Raw genomic sequence first — 22,456 nt, 5'->3', positions numbered from 1 at the left:
GCCCTCTAGATTGAATTTCCTTTCCCCTGGGTGTTATGCCATTCGGAGGCATGGTTGGCAGAGACTGGCTGTGGCAGTGGGAAACTATGGAAGGATTTGCTGCTTAGCCCATACTGTATGTATTTAATTTGCTTAATTTTTTCTGTGCAGCTTGCTACTTCCAACCTTCATGGTGTGGCTGGAGAATGGAGTGGGCTGATACTTTATCTCTTTTCCTCAGCTGAGTTTCATGGATTTGTAAGAACTAAGGGTCCTGTGAGATGCTTCTCTGTGTGTGTATCTTGAGGAAGCTTGAAATTGCTGAATTGCTCCTTGCTCCTGGCAAGAATGTGGCCATGCTGGTCGTGTTTTGGTACTTGCTACAGGATCCCATTTATTGAGTCTCTGGGGTCATGATGATGCCCTTCATCCCTGGAAGAGGGAGATGAGGCTGCCACTGGAGTCCTGCCCTTCTGGTGGGAATCCTGCTGTTGTACAGCCTCTGCAGCTGGGTATGTGTGTTGTGGTCTGCAAGCCTTCCAATCCTTAGAAAAGTGGTGTGCTGAGGGTGTTCTCTGTGTCCCTCTGAAAACAGTGTAGCTTCTCTGAACCTCGCGCTGGTACTTTCTCAGTATGTGGAGTGAGATGGTGGCTGAGATGAAGCTGCAGAGCAGTAATTGGGCAGCACAGAGCTGTTTGGCCCCGTGGGCAGGTTGTGGCAGCCCCTTCTCTTCTTCCAGCAGCTCTCTGTCCTGCTCTGGGTTTAACCAGGTGCTCGGGAGTCCTTGGGCCACTTTTGGGCCACCGAGAAATACTACCTCAAAGCTCTGCTCAGCAGAAATCCCCTCTCCAGACTGGCCTGTCAACAGATCTGGAAGTGTGCCAGAGTACAGAAAGCCCAAATCCTTTGCTTTTTTGGAAATAGTGATGCGCTGGGCTCATCATAGTGATGAGCCTGCAGTGGGGAGCTCCCCCCATCACCGTACCTCACCTCCTGTTCTTTGCACTGGGGTTCCAGCTGGGATCAGATGGAGTTGAGCATGGGATAAAGCAGCATTTGGGAAGGCTGCGGCTGAGTTTCCGAGCCGGGGGAGTGGCTCTGGAAGCACTGATTATTTAGTTTCCCTTGACAGATAGCGTTTTTTCCACGCGTTTCAGCAGCCCCGGCGCTGGCGCATCCCCATCGCTGGGCTCAGCGCTAAAACGAAACTGGGGGTGCACGGGGAGCCCTCCGTGCCTGCCTTTGGTCCTGGGAGCCATTCCTCTCGCTCCCTAATTTACGGCCGGCCCATCTGATCCCGGTGTTGTGTTTGCAAACACTGGTTGCTAGCCGGGCTCTCCAAGTTCCCGGCCCCGCTGCCGTGCCACCTTCTCCATGTTTGGTGCTGCCGCCAGCCCGGGGCTCGCTGGCACCTCGGGGCTCAGCCGGGTTTGGGTCACGGCCGGCTTTGGGTCACAGCCCTGCCCCAGCCCCGCTTTTGTGCAGGTGTGAGGAGCCCCCGGCTTTTAAAGCAGTGCTGAAAAAAGCCCCTGCTCTGTGACCTATAGATAAATGTATGTACGGTGCGCCTTATTAGGCGTGAGTTATAAAGAGGTGCTCTGGTTTATTTTTAATGTAGCAGACCAATGTATAAACCAGCGCTGTGACACCAGAGGGTTTCGGGTACCCTGTGACATGCAGGATTTTAAGACCTCTGTTCCTCCCTTTCTATCTGTGCCTCTCCTTGCTGCTTCCTTTAACGTTTTTTTGTTTTGTCATAAAAGTGACATATGCATAATTTTGATTTAAGCTCTCAAGAAGAAAGATTTGCTTATTTCTTTGCCACAAGGCACGGCAACACTTGAGACAGGCATAAATCATCTATTTTTACAAAAAGTAAAGCCATAAGAATCATGTCTTTCACAATCCTGCTACATGGGCTGTAGGAGCCTGAGCTGTCAGAGCTCAGCCTGTTTATTAACAGAATAGGAAGAAGTCATATTTCCCCAACACCCCATGACCATGCTATTCATGTTTGCTGAAATCTAAAGGCCTCATTTTTTGTGGATGCTTTTTTTTTTAATTTTTCTTTTTCTAATAATTGAAAAGGGGAGGGTGCAAACCTGGTGATAGTCCCTTCTGCTTGAGGCCAGTGTCAAAGCTGAATTTGGGGATGGGGAGAGCATGGTGCTGTGACCCTTGGCTGGGTGAGCAGCCCTGGCCCTCCTTGGTAGGGCTGTACCCCTTTCCCTCCTGCAGACCCAACAGTGAGGGATCCCTGCCTTCCCTGAGCACCTTAGCTCACAGCAAAAATGCCCTGGAGTCTTGGGGGCTTGTGTGCTTGAGTTTGCTACTGGGACCTAAAAATGGAAAGTAGGAAATTCATTTGCATTCAGATGAAAAATACTCTTTTCCCCTGAGTAAGACATTTAGGCTTGAAGTTCAGCTGCTTTTTTTTTTTTTTTTTTTCTTATGAGTTAAATTAAATCTACAAAGGAAACAAAAATGAAAAATTTAAGCATCTATGCCAGCACATCTTGACAGCTTTTAACACAAGAGGAGTTGCCTTTGTCTCCTTGACCAGGATCTAGTGGCATTGTCTCCATCCTGCTGTTCTTCTTTTTTCCTTCAAGACCCAGCAGCAGGAGCCTTGTGAACCTGCTTAAGTATTGTGTTTAGTTTGTAAAAGCTTCTGTGTTTGACTTCAAGGAAGCAATGGAATTAAAAAAATATGATTTGGCTTTTTTTTTTTTTTTTTTAATTTCCACTATATGCTATGAGCTCATGGCTGGACTTCTGCAAAAGAGATGGGGAGGAGCCAGCTGGTTCCTTCACAAAACCTGGTTCCTTCTCTGTTCTTGTTCACAGTCTGAGGAGCTTATTTATGCTCTGGCTTTCAGTCTTCTCCCTGCTCATCTGATGGGGAAATAAACGAAGTGACTTGCTCTCATTATAGTGGGGAGTGTAAGACCTGCCAAGAAACCACTTCATGCTTTCTGCCATGGTCTAAGAATAGTTTCAGATCTCTTACCACACTAGAGTCACATATCAGCAAAGTTGAAACAACTACAGAGGGACTGAGATGCTTACAAAAGGAATAATTCCTTGCTGTATGTTCTCCTGTATTCATGGAAATACTGTGATGAGCTGCCTTTGAAATACCTGACCTGGTCATAGCCTGTACAAATACATTAATTATTACTGTCATTAGTTATATAATTTAACAGTGTCAGTGTTGCTTTAAACCCTAATTGGATTACACTGCACAAGTGTATTTGAAAGTAAAACTTGATGTAATGGTCAACAAATCCAGCTGACCAACAAAACATGTGCCTGGCACTTATTTCCACCAGAGATCTCCACTGAATAAGGATTAGGTCATGGTTGTAATAGGGAAATGTGTAGTTTTAAAAACACTGGATGTTTCATATGAGTTACTTAACATTTAAAAATAAAGTGTGTTCCCTCTGTGCTGCAGAGGAGAGCTGGCCCCATCAGTCACTGGGGGAAAAACTTCTGCTGGGGGTGGGATTTCACCTTCAGTGTTCAGACTCTGCTGGTGCTTAAAGTATCTTTCTGCTGGGTTAAATAATCTTCTCGACCATCACACTAGAAAATTGGTTGCATGTGTCATTACTTTTTGCATATAGATAAATTGGGACAATGGCGTGCCTGGATTCCACCATATTTTGAGGGCATACTTCTGTAGAGGAAAGGTATCTCTACACTTTGCCTATTCAACAGTAATGGTGAATGTGGCATTTTCTCCCAGATCATGGCATCTGAGAGTTTGCTGTGCTGGCTTGCATGGTGCCTGTCACATTTTAGCTGTCCTTGGGGAAGAAGGCAATGACACTGCCTTAGAAAGGGAGGAATAGAAAAGAGATTTTCCCTCCCTGTTTTTTGCTCTGCAGTTTCTTATACCCTTGGAATTAAAAACTAAGAGTTAAAAAGCAAACTGTTACATTAGGCAAACCTCTCTGATGCTTGTGAAGAAAAATCTGGTTCTAGATCTGAGTAAACTGGGGTAACATTCCCTTCAACGTTCCTGGTAGGAAGAAGTTGGTTTATAATTAGCTGGATGCCTCATGTGCTGCCCTTACCCTTGCCCTGCCAGAGGTGAGAAATTCCGCTGCCAAAATCTTTCTAGGATGGTGTGCTCATCTGTCTTCTTATTCTTGAGGTGGATACCAACTTTTGGAGAGGCTCAGGATGGAAGGGTAGCTGTGTTTGAGGTTTAAGTGGTGTCTGCATCTTACCTGATACAGATGGACTATTTTTAAATTTTTTTTTTTAGACTTACACGTGGGTGGTTTCCTTCCAAAGCAGCAGCCAAAGTTGTTACTACACTTAGGAGCACAGATGTTTTTGGTGAGATTGCCTTGGCTTTATGATGTGGGGGCTCATCCCTTGTCTTTAGGTTATGATTCTTTATGAAAAGCCCCTTTATAGTTGGGGTTGTTATTTATGCAAGCAACTCGAAAGTGAAGAAATGCCATGAATATAAGCAGCATGCAAATATCTCAATGTTTCCTTGTTTTGCAATTTCACCAGCCAGCCAGGAAGGAAACACCTTTCAAATATTCAGCATCAGTGTGCAGGGCTATAGAAGTCATGCTGTTTAAAGAAATAGATTATGGTTATCTGAAGATAACCTAGTGCATTGTCCCTCTGTGTGTGAGATAAGATTATGTGTGGTGCTTTGGCCTTGTTGGGAAGTCCCTGGTGGGCCTGGGAGAGAGTGCTGGCTGCAGAAATCACAAGGCTGACCTGAATTACTGTGAGCAGTTGTTTTTCTGAAGCTTTGATTCTCACCTGAATCAGTCTTCAGCAGTTTTTTAAACACCTCTATACTGTAAAAGTTAATTTGTTGTTATCACAAAGGTGTTTGGTAAGCTGGGGCTTAAAGGAGAGGAGTGTTTCTATAATGGATGCCACCTGTGCCTGCCTCATGGAAAAGTAAAGGCTGCAGAGTGTCCCCTTGAGAGGAGACTGGATCAAGGCTACCTTGAGCACTGCATTTGCTTCAGCTTCCTCTGCAGCCCTTCCACCTGCCTGGATCCTCTGGATGTTGGGGGCTGTGGGAAGGCTCAAGTGTGCCCTAGAGCCCTTGGCTTTGGCCACCAGTCCTGGCTGTGCCAGTCAGGACAGCCTGTGAGGAGGCAGAATCAGGACTCATGCTCTCTGCACAGCGTGTTGGTGAATGCTCTGTGGTTCAGTAGTGAAGCTCAGGGGTTTTGTTGTTTTTTGTTTAAACACCTTGTGACTTTTTAGTACAGGAAACTCTTTGCTTCAGTTAATATCTATGGTGAAGGCAGCCTCACATCCTGGAGCTGAAGGTTGTTTTTGGTGTCTCCTCTGCTGCTTAGAAAGATGTTGATTCCCCAGGTGTCTGTGTCCTTCCCAGCAGGTGGTCTCTGACCTACTTCTGGAGCAGCATTTTGGGGCTGGAGGGACAGGGGCAGAGATGGAGAGTCAGCCCACCATGTGGTGCAAAGAGGGAGGAACTGGACTAGAGAGATAAATCTGAGTCTAGATAGCAGAGCAGTCTCATGGCCAGGGGAGATCTGACTAAGCCCACACGACAGACTTGCCATGAGGCATAGAGAAGTTATTTTCATCTGATTTTTTTGTTTGTTTTGCTGTCCTTTGCACCTTTTGTAACACTGAGCTTCTCTCTCCTACTGTTACTGGTGTGAAGTGCACTTAACTCAGGTTCATCCACAGTCACAGTGGTGCCCTGGGACAATCCAGCTGGGAGATGGATTAGGGAGCACCCTCTTCCCTTGACAGTGCATTTTTGCTAAATTCTAGGCTCTGATTTGCCTTCAGGTGTTTTTTGTACTTCAAAAAATTCAAGGTTCATCTTCATGTGTTTCTCTGCTTGAGTGAGGGAGAATTCAAAGGAATGCTCTGCTCCCAGTAAAGAGAGCAAGATCCAGAAGGGGCACAAGCTTCTGATCTCCTGGCACTTGGTTCCAGTGAGCCTGTCCCAGGAGAGAGCACTCAGAGAGACCCAAACTGGCAAGTCCACAGGGAGCAGCTGGGACCTTGTAGGTCTAGGTGCCACCTGGTCCCTCTGAGTTGAAGGAGTGAGCTTCTGATTGCTGCTGCCCAGGGCAGTGCCACCCTTGTCCAGCTCAGCTCCTGCCTTGGGCTGTCCCCAGTGGAGGGTCTGGAGATGGTGGGGCCAGGAAGGAGCTGTAAATCTGTCACTACCTGCTGCTGGAGGGTCAGGAATGCTCCTGCTGGGTGGGAGGGTTTGGGAGCCCCTCCTCCTGCCAGGGTTAAGTGCTGCTTTATGTGCTTGCAAGACCCTGCTTCCAAGATCAGGGCTTTGAAGGAGTAAGTTGGAAAAAATAAATTAAGAGAATAATAATAGAGATGTGTACACATTGGCTCCAATTCTTTTACTATGCCCTAGCTTTAAAAGTCTACATCGTGCCTGGATAAATTCCCACTTGATTCACTGCAACAGAGAAGAGCTGCTTCTAATTAAAGGTAATAAAAAGAAGAACAAATGTTATTCCTTGTCCACACATGAATTATCATATATATATTTTTTTTTTTACCATGGCTTAAAGAGACTTGGAAAATAGAAGATAACTTGCAAGCTTCTGTCATATCAGTTGAATAGGTTGCCTCCAGTTCATTATGCCAAAGTGTGAAGCAGTTGAACACTCATGTTTTAAAGCAAAAGTTGTTGGAGCAGTTGACCTGCACTCTGTTGGTGCTGGGCTCTTAATTCTTCTTGTTCTGTGTTAAGGTAATGGGACTGTCTGTCCAGCTGATGAGAGCTAAGAATAAGACTTTTGCTGCTGCTTAAAATTTGCTGGCATATTTTAGGTACAAAACCACTCTGATTGTTTAAAATGAAATGAATCTTAAATTAATAGATGTTAGTCCAGCAAGGCAGAGCAACATCTCTGTTGAGGGATAACACAGTTCTTACATTTCCTGGGTTAACTCACCCATGGAGACAGTGAGTTATTTTATTTGGGCACAAGGGTTGATTTTCATCTGGCTGGAGATATTCCTTGGGTTTTTTTGCTGTTTAGCTTTGGATTCTATAAATACGTCTTTTGTTCTTCTTCCTCTCCCCTCTTCCTTCTTGTCTTGACTCTGGAGAGTAGGGATTCAATCTGGGTCAACTTTCTCTTTCCCTCTGGGGTTTCTGTGGGCTAGCCTTGGTTCCTTGACCATTTAGACTGGGATATATGTGCCAGCAGAGCTGGCCCTGAAGCTTTTGTCCAAGTGGGGGCTGGCATGCACCATGCTAGTTCCAGTAGTCTGCTGCTTTTGTTTTGGGCTGTGTGGCACTGGGATATGTCAAAACAGCATCCTTTGCTTTCTCTGTTTTTCCTTCATGTGCTTTGGAATACCTTGCTGGAAAATGTCAAATCAGAGCCAGGTATTGTTATTTCTAGATAAAAGGATAGCAACTTTTCAGTCTAAAAAGAGTTTAAATTCATCAGGAATGGATGGTACTCCCATATGGGGGTATGGTATATCAGTACCCCATTTTCCTTTCATATTAATGTGCATGGTGCTGGTGTTTCTGATGTAGAGGAGCAGTGGTTTGGACTGGAAAAGAGCCTGTGTTATCCTCAGGAGAAACAAAGCAGCCTGCTCTCTCTTTAGAAAGAAGCTGTCCTGCAGAGGTTGCCCTTAAAAGGGGAAAAAGAATAAATGGATGGCTGAAGCATGAAAATGTCAGTGTTCTCTAAAACAGGCAGATTAAACAGAAAGTTCCACTCCTACGCATCCAGGATTTTGGGTGTCTGACACAGTGCTGGGACCCTTCTCCCTCCTCAGACGTGCTGAGCCACAGCTGCCTGCATCCTGCTCCTGTTCTGGCTCTTTCCAGGCCACTGCCCTGAGAGATGCTTGTGGTGATGGCCAGGGAGAGAACTGGTAATAGATTAAAAAACAAATGTGACTTGGTGTTCTGGGCAAATCTGCTCTGCTCTACCTCTGTCTGGGAAAACAGACCCATAGCTCTTTGTCAATATAAAACCATTTGTGGTATTTTATTGCATTAAAATAGTTTCTGTTCCCTCCCCCCTCACTTCCCCTGCCTCCTTTGTACATAGCTTTAGCATTTCTTGATGACCTTTTTGTTAATATGATTTCCAGTGGGAGCATTTCACAGTAGAAGTATGTATTCCTTCAGGGTTTACACTGACATTTCCAGTGATTATTTAATTGGACTTCATGTTAGCCTGCATCCCCATGGGAGCACATACTTTTGCCATGAGAAGTTGTAATGTGACTAGTTTTGAGTCTCTGCTATAAACGCTTGCCCTCCAGGGAAGGTAAGTCTAGTCCTCCTTGGTGGCTGCACAGTTGTCACCATAGTGTGTTTGGGATGTGGGATTTCTTCCTTTATTCCTATTTACATTCTTGTATAGTTTATTCCTTGTACCAAAATTCAGAGCAGGCCTTCTCCTCTTTCACCTCCCCAAGGATAACACAGTGCATTGAAGGATTCTGCCTTATTTTCCTGTGAGTATTTGAGTTTTTATTTTGAAATAAGCAGACTCAGCACTCCCATAGCACAGGGCAGATTTTCAGTTACAAGCTGGAACCACTGTCTTGAATGCAGACAGGTGGTCCCAAAATATTCTGTACAAGCTGGTTAGTAGTAGTCCAAAGGTTAGTAGCATCTCTTGAAAAAGCTGACTAGTAAAGGAACAATATGGATGGGATGTGTGGGTCTGAGAAAAACCCTTAAATATAGGACAAAAAATATAAAGAAAAAAAATAACTCAGCTGAAATTCAGGGAAGGTTTTCTAGTGACAAGTCAAGGAAAAAAAAAAAGATTGTTTCTTTTTAATTTGAATGAACGGAGATGATCTAGTAGTCATGAGAAGAGGAAAAGTGAAGGGGTGATGGTGGAAAAAAGCAAGTCATGTGTTGAGGTGTGGGAGGCTCCTGGGGGTGATGGTGTGGTTGAAAATGGGTGGTGGTGGGATGGGAGGAGCCGAGAATGGAGCTGGGCAGAGCCAGCAGCTCTGGCACGGGAAGGAGCTTTGGATAACCTCTCGCTTCCCTCCCTAGGATGTGTCCCTAGGAGAGCCAGCTTTGCTGTGCCTTGTGTCAGAGGAAAAAAAATAAAAGTAAACGATGCCAAGGACCTCAAAAGCCAGTAGGAGAGGATGTGCTGTGGCAGGGGGTGTGAACCATAGTGAGATATAATTAGAAATAACATGCAAACGTGTGTGCACGTCCCTCGATGCTGAGGGGAAACCTTTCCTCTTCATCCAGCGCCACGCTCTTGACTTCTAAAGGGACCTCAAAACCATTGTGTCAAGGATGTGCTTGTGACTCCTCCAGGCCAGAGTTTGTGTACAAACTGACCTCTCAGGATAGTTCCCACACAGAAAAAAACTGACCTTGCAAGTTCTTTGGAATGCAAAGTTTTGCCTCTTTTTGAAGTGCTGTTGGCAGCTCCATTTGAGGGAGAGACTAGATTAGATTGAGTGTATTGAGGTGGAAGCTGTTCTTTGGTTGAGCTGTTTACTTTTACTTTTTTATGTTTGCACAAGGGTCAGTCTTGTGCAGCAGGGCTAGTGCTGAATGCTGTGTGGGTGACAGGGAAAGCCCCAGGGCAGGTGAGGAGCTCACTCATGTCACCTGGCTGAGTGTGGTCCAATAGGTCCCCACCTCTCTGGGAAGAAGGGAGTTGTCCCTCCTGCTGTGTGGGCAAATACAGTACTTCCAGCCATGTCAGGGCTGCTGCAGCAGTGAGGGCAAGCCTTAAGCACTGCTCAGCTGTAGCTGTGGTGAGGAGGACAGCTGCTTGGAGAGCAGGGGCACTATAGTGATCTGCTTGGGTTGGCCCCATTGCTCTAGAAGAAGCCTGGGAAACAGAGCCCTGCTTGGGCAGGGAAAGTGTGTGTCTTGTGTTGGAGAGCACTGGGTGGGGGAAGCTTCTGGACAATACCTAACTTCTATTTTTACATGCTGGAGTCACGTTTGCTTAACCTTGAGGCACCCTGTGCTTTGAATCAACCTGACACAAAGTCATCTGTTCATTAATAACACAGGAGCAGTTTAATTGTTGTCTTAGTGGAAAAATACATGAGACTGTCATCAGCTGTTGCTTCTGGCAGTGCTTTTCTGCAGTAATGTAAATAAATGAGGTCACAGGTTTAAAGGAACAGGCTGTACTTGCACAAATTCAAAGCGTTGTCTTAAACAGATACGCACCAATTGTCTGAGTGTCTCTGTCCTGCACCCCAAATGCTCCCTGTGACATTTCAGCCCTAAACTCACTCAAACCCAGCCAGGGTTTGCTGTGGTGGTACTGACAGGGCACATGTGAGTGGGTGTTTTGAAGCTTGGTTTCATTCCTGAGTGAGTACAGCTCGTGGTGGCCAGAGCTGTGGTATCACCAGATTCTCTGCTGCACACCCCATGAGAGGAGGGGAATTCACAGGTTGAACATCTCTTCTGCTGATACTTCCCAGTGTCCTGGGATTTCAGTTCTTGTGTTTGTGTGTGTGTTGCTTTCCTTTCTTTCATTTATTTTTTTTTCCGAGATGGCTTTGTGGTACTGTAATCGAGGATGAGCAGATCCAGAAATCCTCTTGGACAGCTTTGAAAGCCATATAAAAGGTCTGGTTGTCTCCCAAGACCACGTGCTCAGTCTAAATGTAGCTCCCACATCTGCAGTCTGTCATGTATAAAAGCATGTTCCTGTTTGCAGTGGGAGCAGGAACACCTAGTACCTGCCACGCTCAGAACAAAGTATATCCACACCGATGAGGTAATGCAAAGGTATTGCTTTGTGGTGAGGGTGTTTCACTGTAGCTGCTTCTCTAAGTTCTCCCATTGGAGAGAGAACAAGGTAATTTACTCCCTTAACTGTGAGGCAAGAGCCTCTTTCCAGATAGGAAACATATTGCAAATATACCAAAGTATATTGTAAACCCAAATCCTGGCTTGCATGTAGTCACACAGCAGTGGTGGCTGAAGGAGATGCCAAAGGAGAGACATAGGACTCCTCTGTCAGGTGTCACTGTACTCCCTGTACTTAAATTCTCAATATTCTTGAACAACAAACAACAAAAACCCTAAACTAAAAAGCTGCAATGGTACAAACAAACAAAAAAAATCCCCTCAAACAAATCCCTAACCTTCCAATCCACTTCTATAAATTTGTGCAGGTAAGGTTTGTTTTTCTGGATTTCTTGGAAGATGATACTATTGCAAGGCTATAGTCCCATAAAGAGCTGGCTGCCTCATTCTTTTGTGCCTGTTTTTCATTGTATTTGCCCTCTCCTGATGGCAAATGACAGACACTGTGTTAAGCATGACTTTTATGCCAGCACCATGCTGCTTGTCTTTTTTTATTTGTTCAGAGCTGCTTTGGCTGCTGTCCAGCTGCTCACCTGGTCTCACAGTGCTGATGTGAGCCCCGGGCTCCTGGGTGGCTTTGAGCTGGGAAATGTGTGTGCAGCTGCTGCTGCTTGGGTGCTGCCTGGTGGGAGGGTTTGAGGAGCATTAAGTGAGATGTTTATGGGCAGATGGCTGCAGAGAACTTGAGAATAAATGAGTGGGAATAGCTGGAGTATGTACAAGGCTGACTTAAAACTTCCCAAAAGTTTTGAGGTCTCAGATGCTCCAAGGTCTGTTGTCACTTACTAACTGTTCTGGCAGGGCAGGATGTTGGAAAATGTCATGCAGTTACAACTGCAAAAAGCATTCTGCAACCTGAGTCTTGCATCAGTGGTGAACAAAGAGTCCTTGGTGTTCTGTTGTATCCTGCTAGATACCACACAAGGCCTTCTGCCAGCAAGGGTTCTGCTTCACTGATTGATTTCCTCATGGAAGAAATTCCTCAGGTTCCCCAGAGTGCTGAGTGTCCCTGCATGTCCATCTCTGTTTGGGTTTGGGTAGGTTCAGCCCTCTGAACACCTGTCCAGCAGCAGTTCTGGAGCAGAGAAAAGCCCTTGGGATGTTCTCTGTGCACAGGCTGCATCACACTGGCTGGGCACACTTCCCCATGCTTTGGTCATTACAAGCTCTGTGGAGTGTTTAAAGCCAGGAGAGATGGGCTGCAGGCAGGGCAGTCTGTTGAAGTGGACATCCAGCTATGGCTCATCTGCCTGCTGGCATTCTGGTTTGTCACTGCAGGTGGCTACATCCTGAGTCCAGGTTCCATGCCTGTGTTTGCAATAGCCCTGCCATGCATTCCCATGTATAATACATCCATGGTGGATGTATTATATTGCCTCTCCATTTAGGTTGCCTCTATATGAGGAAGGCTTTTCCCATATTGCAAACAGCATCTAAAAAGATGAGGCTTCTGCTAAGTTGTTCTTCTTGGCCACAAGTGCTGTTACTGCCCTTTGTAATGCTTCCTTCATTCCCCAGGTTTGGGAAGGCAAGGTCAAGCACAAAACAGCTTTTGGTACAACCCCAAGTGGAGTGTCTGCATCCATGCCTTGAGCTTCCTTGTGGTCTGGAGTTGTGGTCAGTAGCAGTGATGTCTTGCACCTTACTAAGTTGAATAAATCAACTCTTAGACCAGGCTTGCAAGAGCTTAGTTTTGGTCTCCACTTTGGGTACAGCCTCTTCTCTCCCACCTCTTCTGCCCTTCCCACATGAAGATTTTGAATGCTGAAATAGCAGCTGCTTGACAAGGGAATACAGGTGCACCTCAGTACATTGTACGTTGTATTTACCTTCATGCAGAAAGCCAGTCCCTCTCTATTTGACTGATCATTATTAACTTTGCTTGGACCTGTTTTGGGAGGTAGTCTCAAACTTAAGAAAAGCCTGAACATTATGCATGCATGAGCTCCACTTAAATTACCCTAGTGCCTCATGAATCAGTTTGTGCAAGGATCGTGTGTGTTGAGAATGGAACAGCACTCAGGAGGTGTCTGGGTCCTGCTTTGGGACCTGCATGACTCATTTGGCAGCACAGATCCAAGCTAAGCTCCTGCTGTTGGATTAGGGTTCAGCTTCCCTCCATCATTGCATCTTGCTCTATCTTTTCTGGGTACCAGTGTTCTTGTCCAGTCCTCCCTCTCTGATGTGTCTGAGCCACTTCAGGTTAGTAATCCTCTCCCCAGTAATGTATTCCTTCAGGAACATTTGCTTTGAGAGTTGCTTTAAATATTGCTTGAACTGACTTTTTAACTCTCCTCTCACATGAGGAGGTGAACAAGAAGGGGGGATGTGAACTGACATTAGGAATGGTGACACTGGCAAATGTCTGTTAAAAAAGTTATGGTTGAAGGTATTATATGTCTGGCTACTCCACTTGTTTGGGCATCTTCCACATGTTGTATTTGGGGTCCCTTCCCATCCTTTGCCCTGATGCTCTGCTGTGTCTTACAAGGCAGCTGGTGAAGCAGGATGGTGTCTGCCACACCTGAGTGGTGAGCCAGAGGTGGGGCTGCTTATTCCCACAAGTCAGCAGGAGAGGTGGGAACTCCAGGGTCACTAAAACAGCTTTTTCAGGGATTTTCTTGGGAATCTGAGCATACAGTGGCTATTGTTTAAACAGCAATATTCAAGTTCAGAAAGATGGGAGTGTGGGTTAGGGTTTAGCCCTTATCTTAGACTTTAGGCCGGGCCTCTTGGTTTGGATGAGGCTGCAGATAACTTGGGGACCATCATCTTGTTGGTTTTCTTGAGTAGACTGAGAAGACTTTTCAGGCCCTGCTGAGGCCAGTTGGTGCAGTTGAGCTCAGATTTTTGTCCTTGCTCTTCTTTCTATCCTGATCCCCTTTCTATCCCTGTTGTAACAACTTTGAGAATAGAGATCTGTAAGGCAAATCTGTTTGCTCTGGTTCCTGTAAACAGCAGAAATTGCTGAAGACAAGCACATTTTTGAGGCAGGGGAAGTATTCTGAATTTTGTAGGCATTTAAAAGGATTTCTGGGAAGATATGTTACTAGCAGTGTGTGAAGGACATGAGTTTGGATGTGAAAAAGGGCACTTGCATTAGAGGGGCTCAGATGGTTGTAACCTAGTCTGGGTGCCTCGTGCCCTTGGGATACAGCACAGGGCACTGAAATGGGCCTGGATGGGTCCCAGCCCATGGACAGGCATGTCACAGACACTTGGATTGGACATTTGAATTGCAGCACTCAGCAGCAGGCAGCACAACCTTTTGCTGTGTCTGATCCAGAGCCTGAGTGGCAGCTTGTTTTGCTTCACTTTAAAACCTTATCTGGATCACTGTGAAAGAGCATGGAAAAGACAAGTAGCCTCTCTTTTATTTTTTTTATTTCTTTTTAAATATCATTATTGGGAGGGTGACATTCCACATTTATTTTGGCTAGTGTGGCTCTTTCTAGTAACTTCAGAGTCGCTCTCCCCCCTCCTGGGTTTTTTTTTTTGGCTTGCAGTTAACAAAGTGCCATTGAGCCTGAGCACTTGGCTCGTCTGGATGCTGAGCACAGCCTCAAGGATCCCCAGGACAAGGGGAATGCATCCCTGCATTTCTCCTCTTTCTGCTTTTCCTTTGGGGAGCCACCTGTTAGCATGACATCAGCAGCTCCCAGGAGCACACAGAGTAGCAGTTCTTGCATTGTTTGCCCTCAGAGAGCTGATGTCATGCCAGCTGATGTCATTGTGTGCTTTGTGGGATTGCCATGGGAACGGGGCAGGTGGGGAGCCTGCTGCTGATGTCAGTGCAGAGTGAGGTGTAAAAGAACTCCACTTGGCTTGCTCCAGCTCTGCAAAGCCACCCTCCTCAAAAAAACCCCAAAAAAACCAAAACAAAACAAAACAAAAAAAAAGTGGGGGGGTGGAAATGGTTCCCAATCCATTTTAATGACCTAAAAATAACTCTTGCTCGATATTTTCAGGTGGCCAGGGCAGCAAAAGGAGAGCTGTTGGTCACATATTAAGCAAGCACCTCAGTCACTGTTAGTTACAAGGAGTGGTTTTCTTCTGTTGGGGTGCACAGACAGGTTCATGCTGTGTACCAGGGTGAGCTGCTGCCATCCTCAGAGCTCTTGCAGGGCTGCTTAAGGGCAGGTAAAGCTTAGACTATCCCAGCTGGCTTGCTGCTCTGCTCTGGTGTGCTGCTAGCCCCTAGTTTGGTGATGTTCTTGCTTGGGAACGCCCATTGCTTGGGTAGGGGAGGCAGCCCAGCAGCTGATGTTGCACAGAGGAGTGTTTGTGTGCCTGTTCCTTGGCACAGGGGGGATAATGCCCGCTGCTGATTCATGCCAGCCCGGTGGCACTGCTGCAGTGGTGGTGGGGACAGTAGAGCCACCGTGCCCCAATCTCGGGGTGCCTAACCAAGGTGTGTGCTTGGTGTCTCTCCCCAGGAGGACTCAGCGGTTTCAAGCAGAACCATGAAAACCTCTGCGACAACTCGCTGCAGCTGCAGGAGTGCCCCGAGGGGGGAGGAGGGGGCGGCGCCGCCGCCGTGCCCCCTGTGCTACCTCAGTCCATCCCCACCACGCCCGACATCGAGAACGCCGAGCTCACCCCCATCCTGCCCTTCCTCTTCCTGGGAAACGAGCACGACGCTCAGGACTTGGAGAAGATGCAGAGGATGAACATCGGCTACGTCATCAACGTGACCACCCACCTGCCCCTGTACCATTATGAGAAAGGCATGTTCAACTACAAGCGGCTGCCCGCCACTGACAGCAACAAGCAGAACCTCAGGCAGTACTTTGAAGAGGCTTTTGAGTTCATTGGTAATTGCCCTTGCCTGGAAATACTCCTGTTTGTGTTTATGTTGTTGTTGGTTTTAACCATTACAGCAATTTAGAGTGAGCTTTTTGCTCAGAAGGCTGGTTAAGGCCATATTTCCTTCAGTTGGGGTTGTCAGAAATGCTGAGCACCTCATATTTCTGTCCTTCCTCATCTCTGGCACATCCAGTTGAGTAGCCTGAGGTTAGTTTTTATCCAGTGATAGTAACGCCTACCTCCAGGCTTCTAAATTCAGGAAACCCCACAGAATTGAGGCTTTCATCATCCCCTCTTTTTGATTCCTTTGCATTCCCAGTTTCCACACAGTGGCTTCCAGCCAGCTTTTCATAGTGACTATTCTTAATGGTGTCTCAGTCTTTGCTAACTTAATGAGAAAAGTGACAAACTTTCACACTTGGCTTGTTCCACCATTAGATTTGTAGCTTCAGAGGGTATGTGTGGTTGAGTGGATAGTGATGAAAACTTGCTTTAATAAGCCTCTAAACCCTGTAGGCTGTGTGAGAGAGTTCACCACAGACATGCAGCTTGTGGAGATTGCTGAAGAAGTGACCCAGCAGCATTGTTCTGGGTATCATTACCATCAGCACAGCACAGCTCTCAGCCAAGTTTAGGGCCATACTCAACTAGACTCAAGCCAGATGGGCACTTCAAGGAGGGCAGGTCAGAGAGGACTTGAGCATGTGGTACTGAAAGCTTTTGAGGACCTTTCATTGCCCCTCTAGATGTCTTTGTGGACACTGCCTTTGTGGCATAGCAAAGGTGCTTCCCTAGCACAAGTATGTGTCCTGAGAGGTTTTCTGAAATATGCCAGGGGAACCACTGACATTAAATCCTATTTTCTTGTACTGAGACTGATTTAATTCCTTTACCAACACTTCAGGCTGGATGGAGGAGTGCTAGACCAAGGAAGAAGCGTGCCTGTGTGCTGCACCACAATGTAGGTCCTTGACTGCCCCTCTCCTGGAGTGGGTGCAGAGCTGTGTTCTTCCCTGCCCTCCCTTGTGCTGGGTCTGCACTCAGGGGCAGTCAGGCTCAGCCAGGATTTGTCCCCAGCTGTGGGACTGGGTGCCAGGCAGGAGGGCCAGGCTCAGCACATTGTTGTGAGCCATCTGCCCCTGCTGCATGCTGGGCAGGGCTGGCAGCTCAGAAGCAGAGGCTCCTCAGCCTCACCTGGCTGTGTCTTGGCAGGGTTCATGGTGTGTTGATGCCTGTACTCTGCAGCCACGCTGCTTTAGTGAAGTGAATAGAGAAATCTCTGCTTATCCTGCAGTTCAGGGGAGTTTTACCACTCTGAGCCTTTGGGCTTGTCTTCTACAGTGTGAAGAGCCAGAGGATCTCTTAACTCACATTTCCCTTTGTTCCTAACCCTGCCCCTGTGGTACCTGTGCTGCCAGCTCCCCAAGCTGCTGGTTACAGTGTGCCTGGGAAGGTGAACACTTGTTTGGGTGAAGGGCAGGGAGAAGGGAACCTTGCTTTGATCCTCAGCTGTGTCAAGAAATCCAGTAAAATCTTAAACTTTTGAGTTCAACAGGATGGGGAGATGCAATAGGCTAAGCTTAGGTAAAGAGACTGTTAAGCTCTGTTGAGGTCCTTCTGAGGTAGAAGAGAGAGATTTCTGCTCCCCTCATCCCCATGAATTGCAGGATTAAAATTCTCAAAACCACTGAAAGATAGTGTTTGGCTGCTGACCTTACCAAGAGCAGAGAAAGCAGCTTTGCTCTGGAAAGGTTTAGAAAGTGTTTCAAAACCCATTTTACTTCCTTTTTAATAATTAGAGCTTGAGGGTCTGTCTTTATTTTTAATAAACAAATATTTCTCCATTGAGAGTTTTTCTTCTGTATCAACTTAACCAGCTGGGGAAGTAACTGGTCTAAGCTTTCCCTTCCTCAGGGTAAACTTTAAATTGCATTTGAGAAGATTTGGAAACATTTAAACAGCAGATTGCTGGCCTATGTTTCTTTAAATATGTCTTCAAAAAACCACAACCAACTCCAGGTTTAGCTAAGACTAAAGCCATAGGAAGTGAAATCATCAGAAATTCTCTGGGAATGTGTGTCAAAATGCGTTAGAGAGTTTCAACTTTCTGAAATACTAACTAGCGAAAATGTCTAGAGGGAAGTTGGCTTCATTTGTGCTTTCACAGTATAGGCTGAACATGTGGAGTGGGTTGAACTGTGCTCTTGGTGGGGTTGGATTCGTGCCCAAACCTGCAAACTAAATTCACGTTCCTCCTGCGGATTGAAACAAAAGAAGTAGTTTGAAGTGTCACTTCCTGAAAGTTCCATCTCCTGTTTTAAAAGCAAGCTGTGGCAGATAAGGATGGTATGGCAGTCTCCTCTCTCATGTCCTGTTGGCATGTGGAAGAAGGACTCTGTCCCTGCTAAATGCTGCCCAGGGTGCCTCTCTCTAAGGGATGACTCTTGGTGGAGTGGGTGTGTGTGCGTATCCAGCTCCTCATTTGCACAGGCACCACAGCACAGAGCCCCACTGAAGCCCGTTTCAAGAGTAGCTTTGCAAAGCTTCAGAGGACAGGGCTTTGAAACAGATGTGTTGTTATGAGTTGAATCTGAAAATACCTGGTTTTTAGAAGAGTGGTTCCCTGCTTTGAAAAACAGGGAGGAAGAGGTGCTGACATAAGGCAGTGGCGTTGTAACTGAGGTGGAAATGGAGCCTGAGATCGCTCACAAAATGTTCCCTGGCAGTGCAGCAGTAACTCTCAGGCCATGGTTCCACTAATAAAGAGTAGAGTGGATGTGAGGAAATTTTCAGTGTCAGACTGGACTGGGGGGTTTTGCATTCAGTAGCTCTAAACCTCGGGGTGAGATGTGCTGGAGGGGAAGGGGAAGAGACGCCGCTGTGCTTGTACTCAAATCAAGGGACTTTTCACATGAAGTCACTCTTAATTGCACTGAGCTTGTTCTAATTTAAAAACTGGCAAGAGTCTTACTTTCTTGTGTCTGTCTCATTTGCAGAGGAAGCTCATCAGTGTGGAAAAGGTCTCCTCATCCACTGCCAGGCCGGAGTGTCCCGCTCCGCCACCATCGTTATCGCATACTTGATGAAGCACACACGCATGACCATGACGGATGCCTACAAATTTGTCAAAGGCAAACGACCAATCATTTCCCCCAACCTTAACTTCATGGGGCAGTTACTGGAGTTTGAAGAAGACCTGAACAATGGAGTGACCCCGCGAATCCTCACACCAAAGCTGATCGGCGTCGAGACTGTCGTGTGACGGCCGAGCTGCGACCTGTTCTTCACCTGATTTGGGGCAGTCATGGGTGGGCTGTGGGGTTTTCTTTTTAGCTTTCAAAGGGGAGTTTTGTGGCAAACTTTTTGTGAATAAAAACCTTTTTTTGTAAGGAAAGGTTTTTAAAAGATCCAAGAACTTTGCTGGGTTTGGGATGCTGTTGTGATTTCCTTCTCAGACATCGGCAGAGCAGGGAGGCTTCAGAGCAAAAGGAGTACTTTTTAAAATAAAAACAAGAAGAAGAAGAAGATATGTTGGGCTTTTTTCCTGTTAATTTTTAGTTTTCCCTCCTCTCTGGCTACTTGTAGAGTTTATGGCTAAGTAGTCTGTGCAGGTTCATAGACTGAAGAAACCTAAGTTGAAGACGAAACGCAAATAGCCAAAACAAAGCAGAAAAAACCTCCCTGAAACAGAAGGGCCTTCGTTCTGCAAAGGCTTTGCTAAAGATAACCTAGCAAAATGCTCACCAATGCAAAGGAAATCAGAGCAGCTTAGAAGTCTGCAAGGTACTTTTCACACTCCTGACTCAAACTAAAGAGAAAAAACAAAGTTTATTTGGCGTGTTTCATGTTCCAGTTCTATTTTTCTATTTTGGGGTGTAAGGTTTTAACAGTAAGGGACTTCGATCATTCTATGCCATATGCCTTCACTGGCTTCTTGTGCAATAATAATTTGGGGTTTGTTTTGAGTGTTCAAACCAATTAAGAGTTGGCTGCCCACTAATAATAAGATAATAATTTTTAAAGTCTAATAGTGCAACAGCAGCCAGCTTGGTTCAGGAAGGATAAATGAGAGCAATTATTTTGTTCCTTTATATGATTTTGATCCTGGTTACAGTGCCATAAACCTTGTTACATATGTATATCAGAATGTACAAAAATCTAGAACAAGCAAAGTTTATTTAAAAATATTTTTCGCACAAAATATTGGTGTGTTTCAGTTGTCTATGTAAAAGAAATTTGATTATAAAACAAATCTTTTGGAAAGTGTGTGTCCTTTTATTTCTTTAGCCATTTTCCATTTTCTTTCTATGGGATGGGGTTTTTGTTTTGTTCCCTTTGGTTTGTTTTTTTGTGGCATTGTACCTCTCCCATTGACAAAACTGATGTCTCGTTTGGCATCTCCCCTTCAGTGTTGTGTTCCTGTCCTCTGCTGGTGGAACATGTTTTCTTTACTTTCTGCTCTACTCTTGCATCTCTCTCAGATTTTTCTCTCTGGTTCGACTGAATTAGCACTATTGGTGATGGCTTTTTGGAACAGACCTCTTATTTCTACAGCTCAGTAGCCATTTGGAAAAATAAGAAATAAACTATCCCCACTGATTCCTTTCCATCTCCCTGTAGGTAACTTATCTTCTATGTTACAAAATTGTCTGGTTTGTAGACATATGTTGGTCACATATGCTTTTCCCTGGCCTCTCTATAGCCCCCTTGTTTAGCAGTTCCTGGGAATCATCCTCCTGGGATTTTTCCCCTCCTTTGTGCCCTTCCTTTTCCAGCTGTGTCAGTGTTGTGTGGTGTGTATTGTAGGGCTGATGTTTCTGCCTGACAGTGTCCCTTGGGCAGCTGACTTTCACTTTCCTTGTTTGTATTCACTTTTTTTTTAATGATATGGTATAACCTGATCTGTTCTGGACTGTTACCACCTCCAAAGTTTTATTTGTATGACCCTAAAATGAGTTAGAAGACATTTCTCATATGATTCTGTTGTGCAAACTGATCTGTCCCAGGAAGGCTGATAGCAGTTAGTTGAAAACTTACATGGACTGAACCAAGTGTAAAACAGGACCTGTTGGAAAAATTAATGTATAATCACATTAGACATGTATATTTTTGTGGACATTTTACTTAAAATGTTGTTACTATACAGATATTTTCTTGAAACTTATCCCTTTATTAAATTATTTTTCTACTGGAGTTGATTTTTATTTTTTTTTTTAATTTTCTATGATTATTATTGGTTTTTTGGTTGAAAACACCCTTGGCAGTGACTGTTGCCCAGGCAGCAAAATCTCCAGGGCTGTGATTGCTCCTGGAGCTGAGGAGAGAGTGGCTGGACGGAGAAGGTGCCATTTGTTGGTTGGGAGCCTTTGTGCTTTGGGAAGGAAGGAGGTTCCTTAGCAAAGTGCTCTGCTTCCCTCCCTCCACCCTTTTCCTTCTGTTTGGACCCAGCCTCTTCCAACTGTTGTCCATGAGTTTCAGATGCCCCTTGTTAGGTAGAGGGAGGAGCTTGGGAGAAAAGCTTTTCTTTCCAGAGAACAAAAAGCAGCAGCAGCAGGGCTGGGGGCTGGCTGTGAAGTTGGTCCTTGCAGCCTGTTTGTGGCCATAAACACTGTGCAATAGTGCTGATGCTCTGCCAGGAAACAGGTTATTCACCAAAGGGAGTGTGCAGGCTGCATACCTGGGGCCAGCATGATGGGAAGGAGGACTTGGTTCAGAGCTGATCTTTCATGTTACTGCTGTTCTTGTTCCTGTCTGAGCACCTCAGGAGGGAGGAAGGTTGTGCTGCACCAACAGGACTCACAGCATCCTCTCTGTGGCTCAGCCTCAGCCAGCACACACATTAGGATGAAGTTTGCAGCCATGTAAGTACTGGTGTTTAATTCTTACTTGGGTAGCTCTTGCAGCCTTGAGTGAGTTACTGGCAGCAGAGGATTCAGTGTGTTTGCCTCAGTTTGGCTGCTGCTGCTCCTTGCATGGTGGGGAGCTGGAGTTTCTGCTGCAGGAGCCCTGCCAGCCTGTGCTTGTCACTGTGAGCAGCAATGCTGGATTTTCTTCTCCAGTGTGATGGTCTTGGAAAGGATGGGGCAGGGCAGTGCAAGGCTTTGAGTAAGGAGTTTGCTGTGAGTTTGTTGATAGTGGAGATGGGCTGGTCAAACCCCTCCTTCCTGCAGACCATTCCAGGGTTGTGTCCCACAAGTGACAGTCTGAGAATTGCTTCACCAGGGAACAGGTTGGAGGGCAGTGCTGATTTTTTTAATGCAGAATGTACTGAAGCTAGCAAATGGTAACTTAGCACCCTTATTCTAAGGGCAGGAGAAATTTGGTGAGGGTTTGGGGAGCCCAGTCTATGTGCATCTTTTCATCCTTTTCTGCTACCCAGTATGATGCACTGCAAATATGTGCCTGCTCAGAAAGCCCTGCCTGAGACTGTATGTGCCTAGCCAGAAAAAATAAAAGATCTGCCCTCTTCTCTGGGAGGGAGCGAGGCTGAATGGATGTGGACCAGAACTGTGATGGGGTTTAAGCAGGTATTGTTACTGCTCTGGCACAGGAGCACTAGAAAGGTAATTTATGTCTTCAAGGACAGAACTGAGGCTTGATCACCCATTCCCTGCTCTTACTGCTGGCTGTGACACTCCCTCAGCTACTCCAAGATGAGGCACAGTTGAAAAATGGGAAAATCTCTCAGTAGGTTTTATTCACACATGGGTGCCAGTGAGACCAAGACCTGCTTTTCCCTGCTCAGTGTCAGTGTTGTGCTCTTGTGCAAGGTGTGCTGAAATAGGGACAGTCCTGGAAAATTGATTCCCTCATTACTCATTTTCTAT

At 45.9% G+C, this 22,456-nt stretch overlaps 1 protein-coding gene across 2 annotated transcripts in view; it reads left to right on the top strand.

The window, feature by feature from the left end:
• Positions 1 to 20,822, top strand: part of DUSP10 (dual specificity phosphatase 10) — a 50,202-nt gene extending 29,380 nt beyond the window's left edge. For both annotated transcript variants that reach the window (XM_079297841.1, XM_079297840.1), the window contains exons 3-4: positions 15,260 to 15,637; positions 18,626 to 20,822. In XM_079297841.1, coding sequence (XP_079153967.1) covers positions 15,260 to 15,637; positions 18,626 to 18,891 — 644 coding nt within the window. In that variant the 3' untranslated portion in view covers positions 18,892 to 20,822. The remainder of the gene's footprint in view (positions 1 to 15,259; positions 15,638 to 18,625) is intronic.
• The last annotated feature ends 1,634 nt before the right edge of the window (positions 20,823 to 22,456 follow it).

The sequence above is a fragment of the Erithacus rubecula genome (genome assembly GCF_903797595.1).
Source record: "Erithacus rubecula genome assembly, chromosome: 2".
In the NCBI taxonomy this organism is placed as follows: domain Eukaryota; kingdom Metazoa; phylum Chordata; class Aves; order Passeriformes; family Muscicapidae; genus Erithacus; species Erithacus rubecula.
The sequence above is the reverse complement of the archived record's forward strand: the minus strand, read 5'-3'. Positions and strand labels throughout refer to the sequence as shown.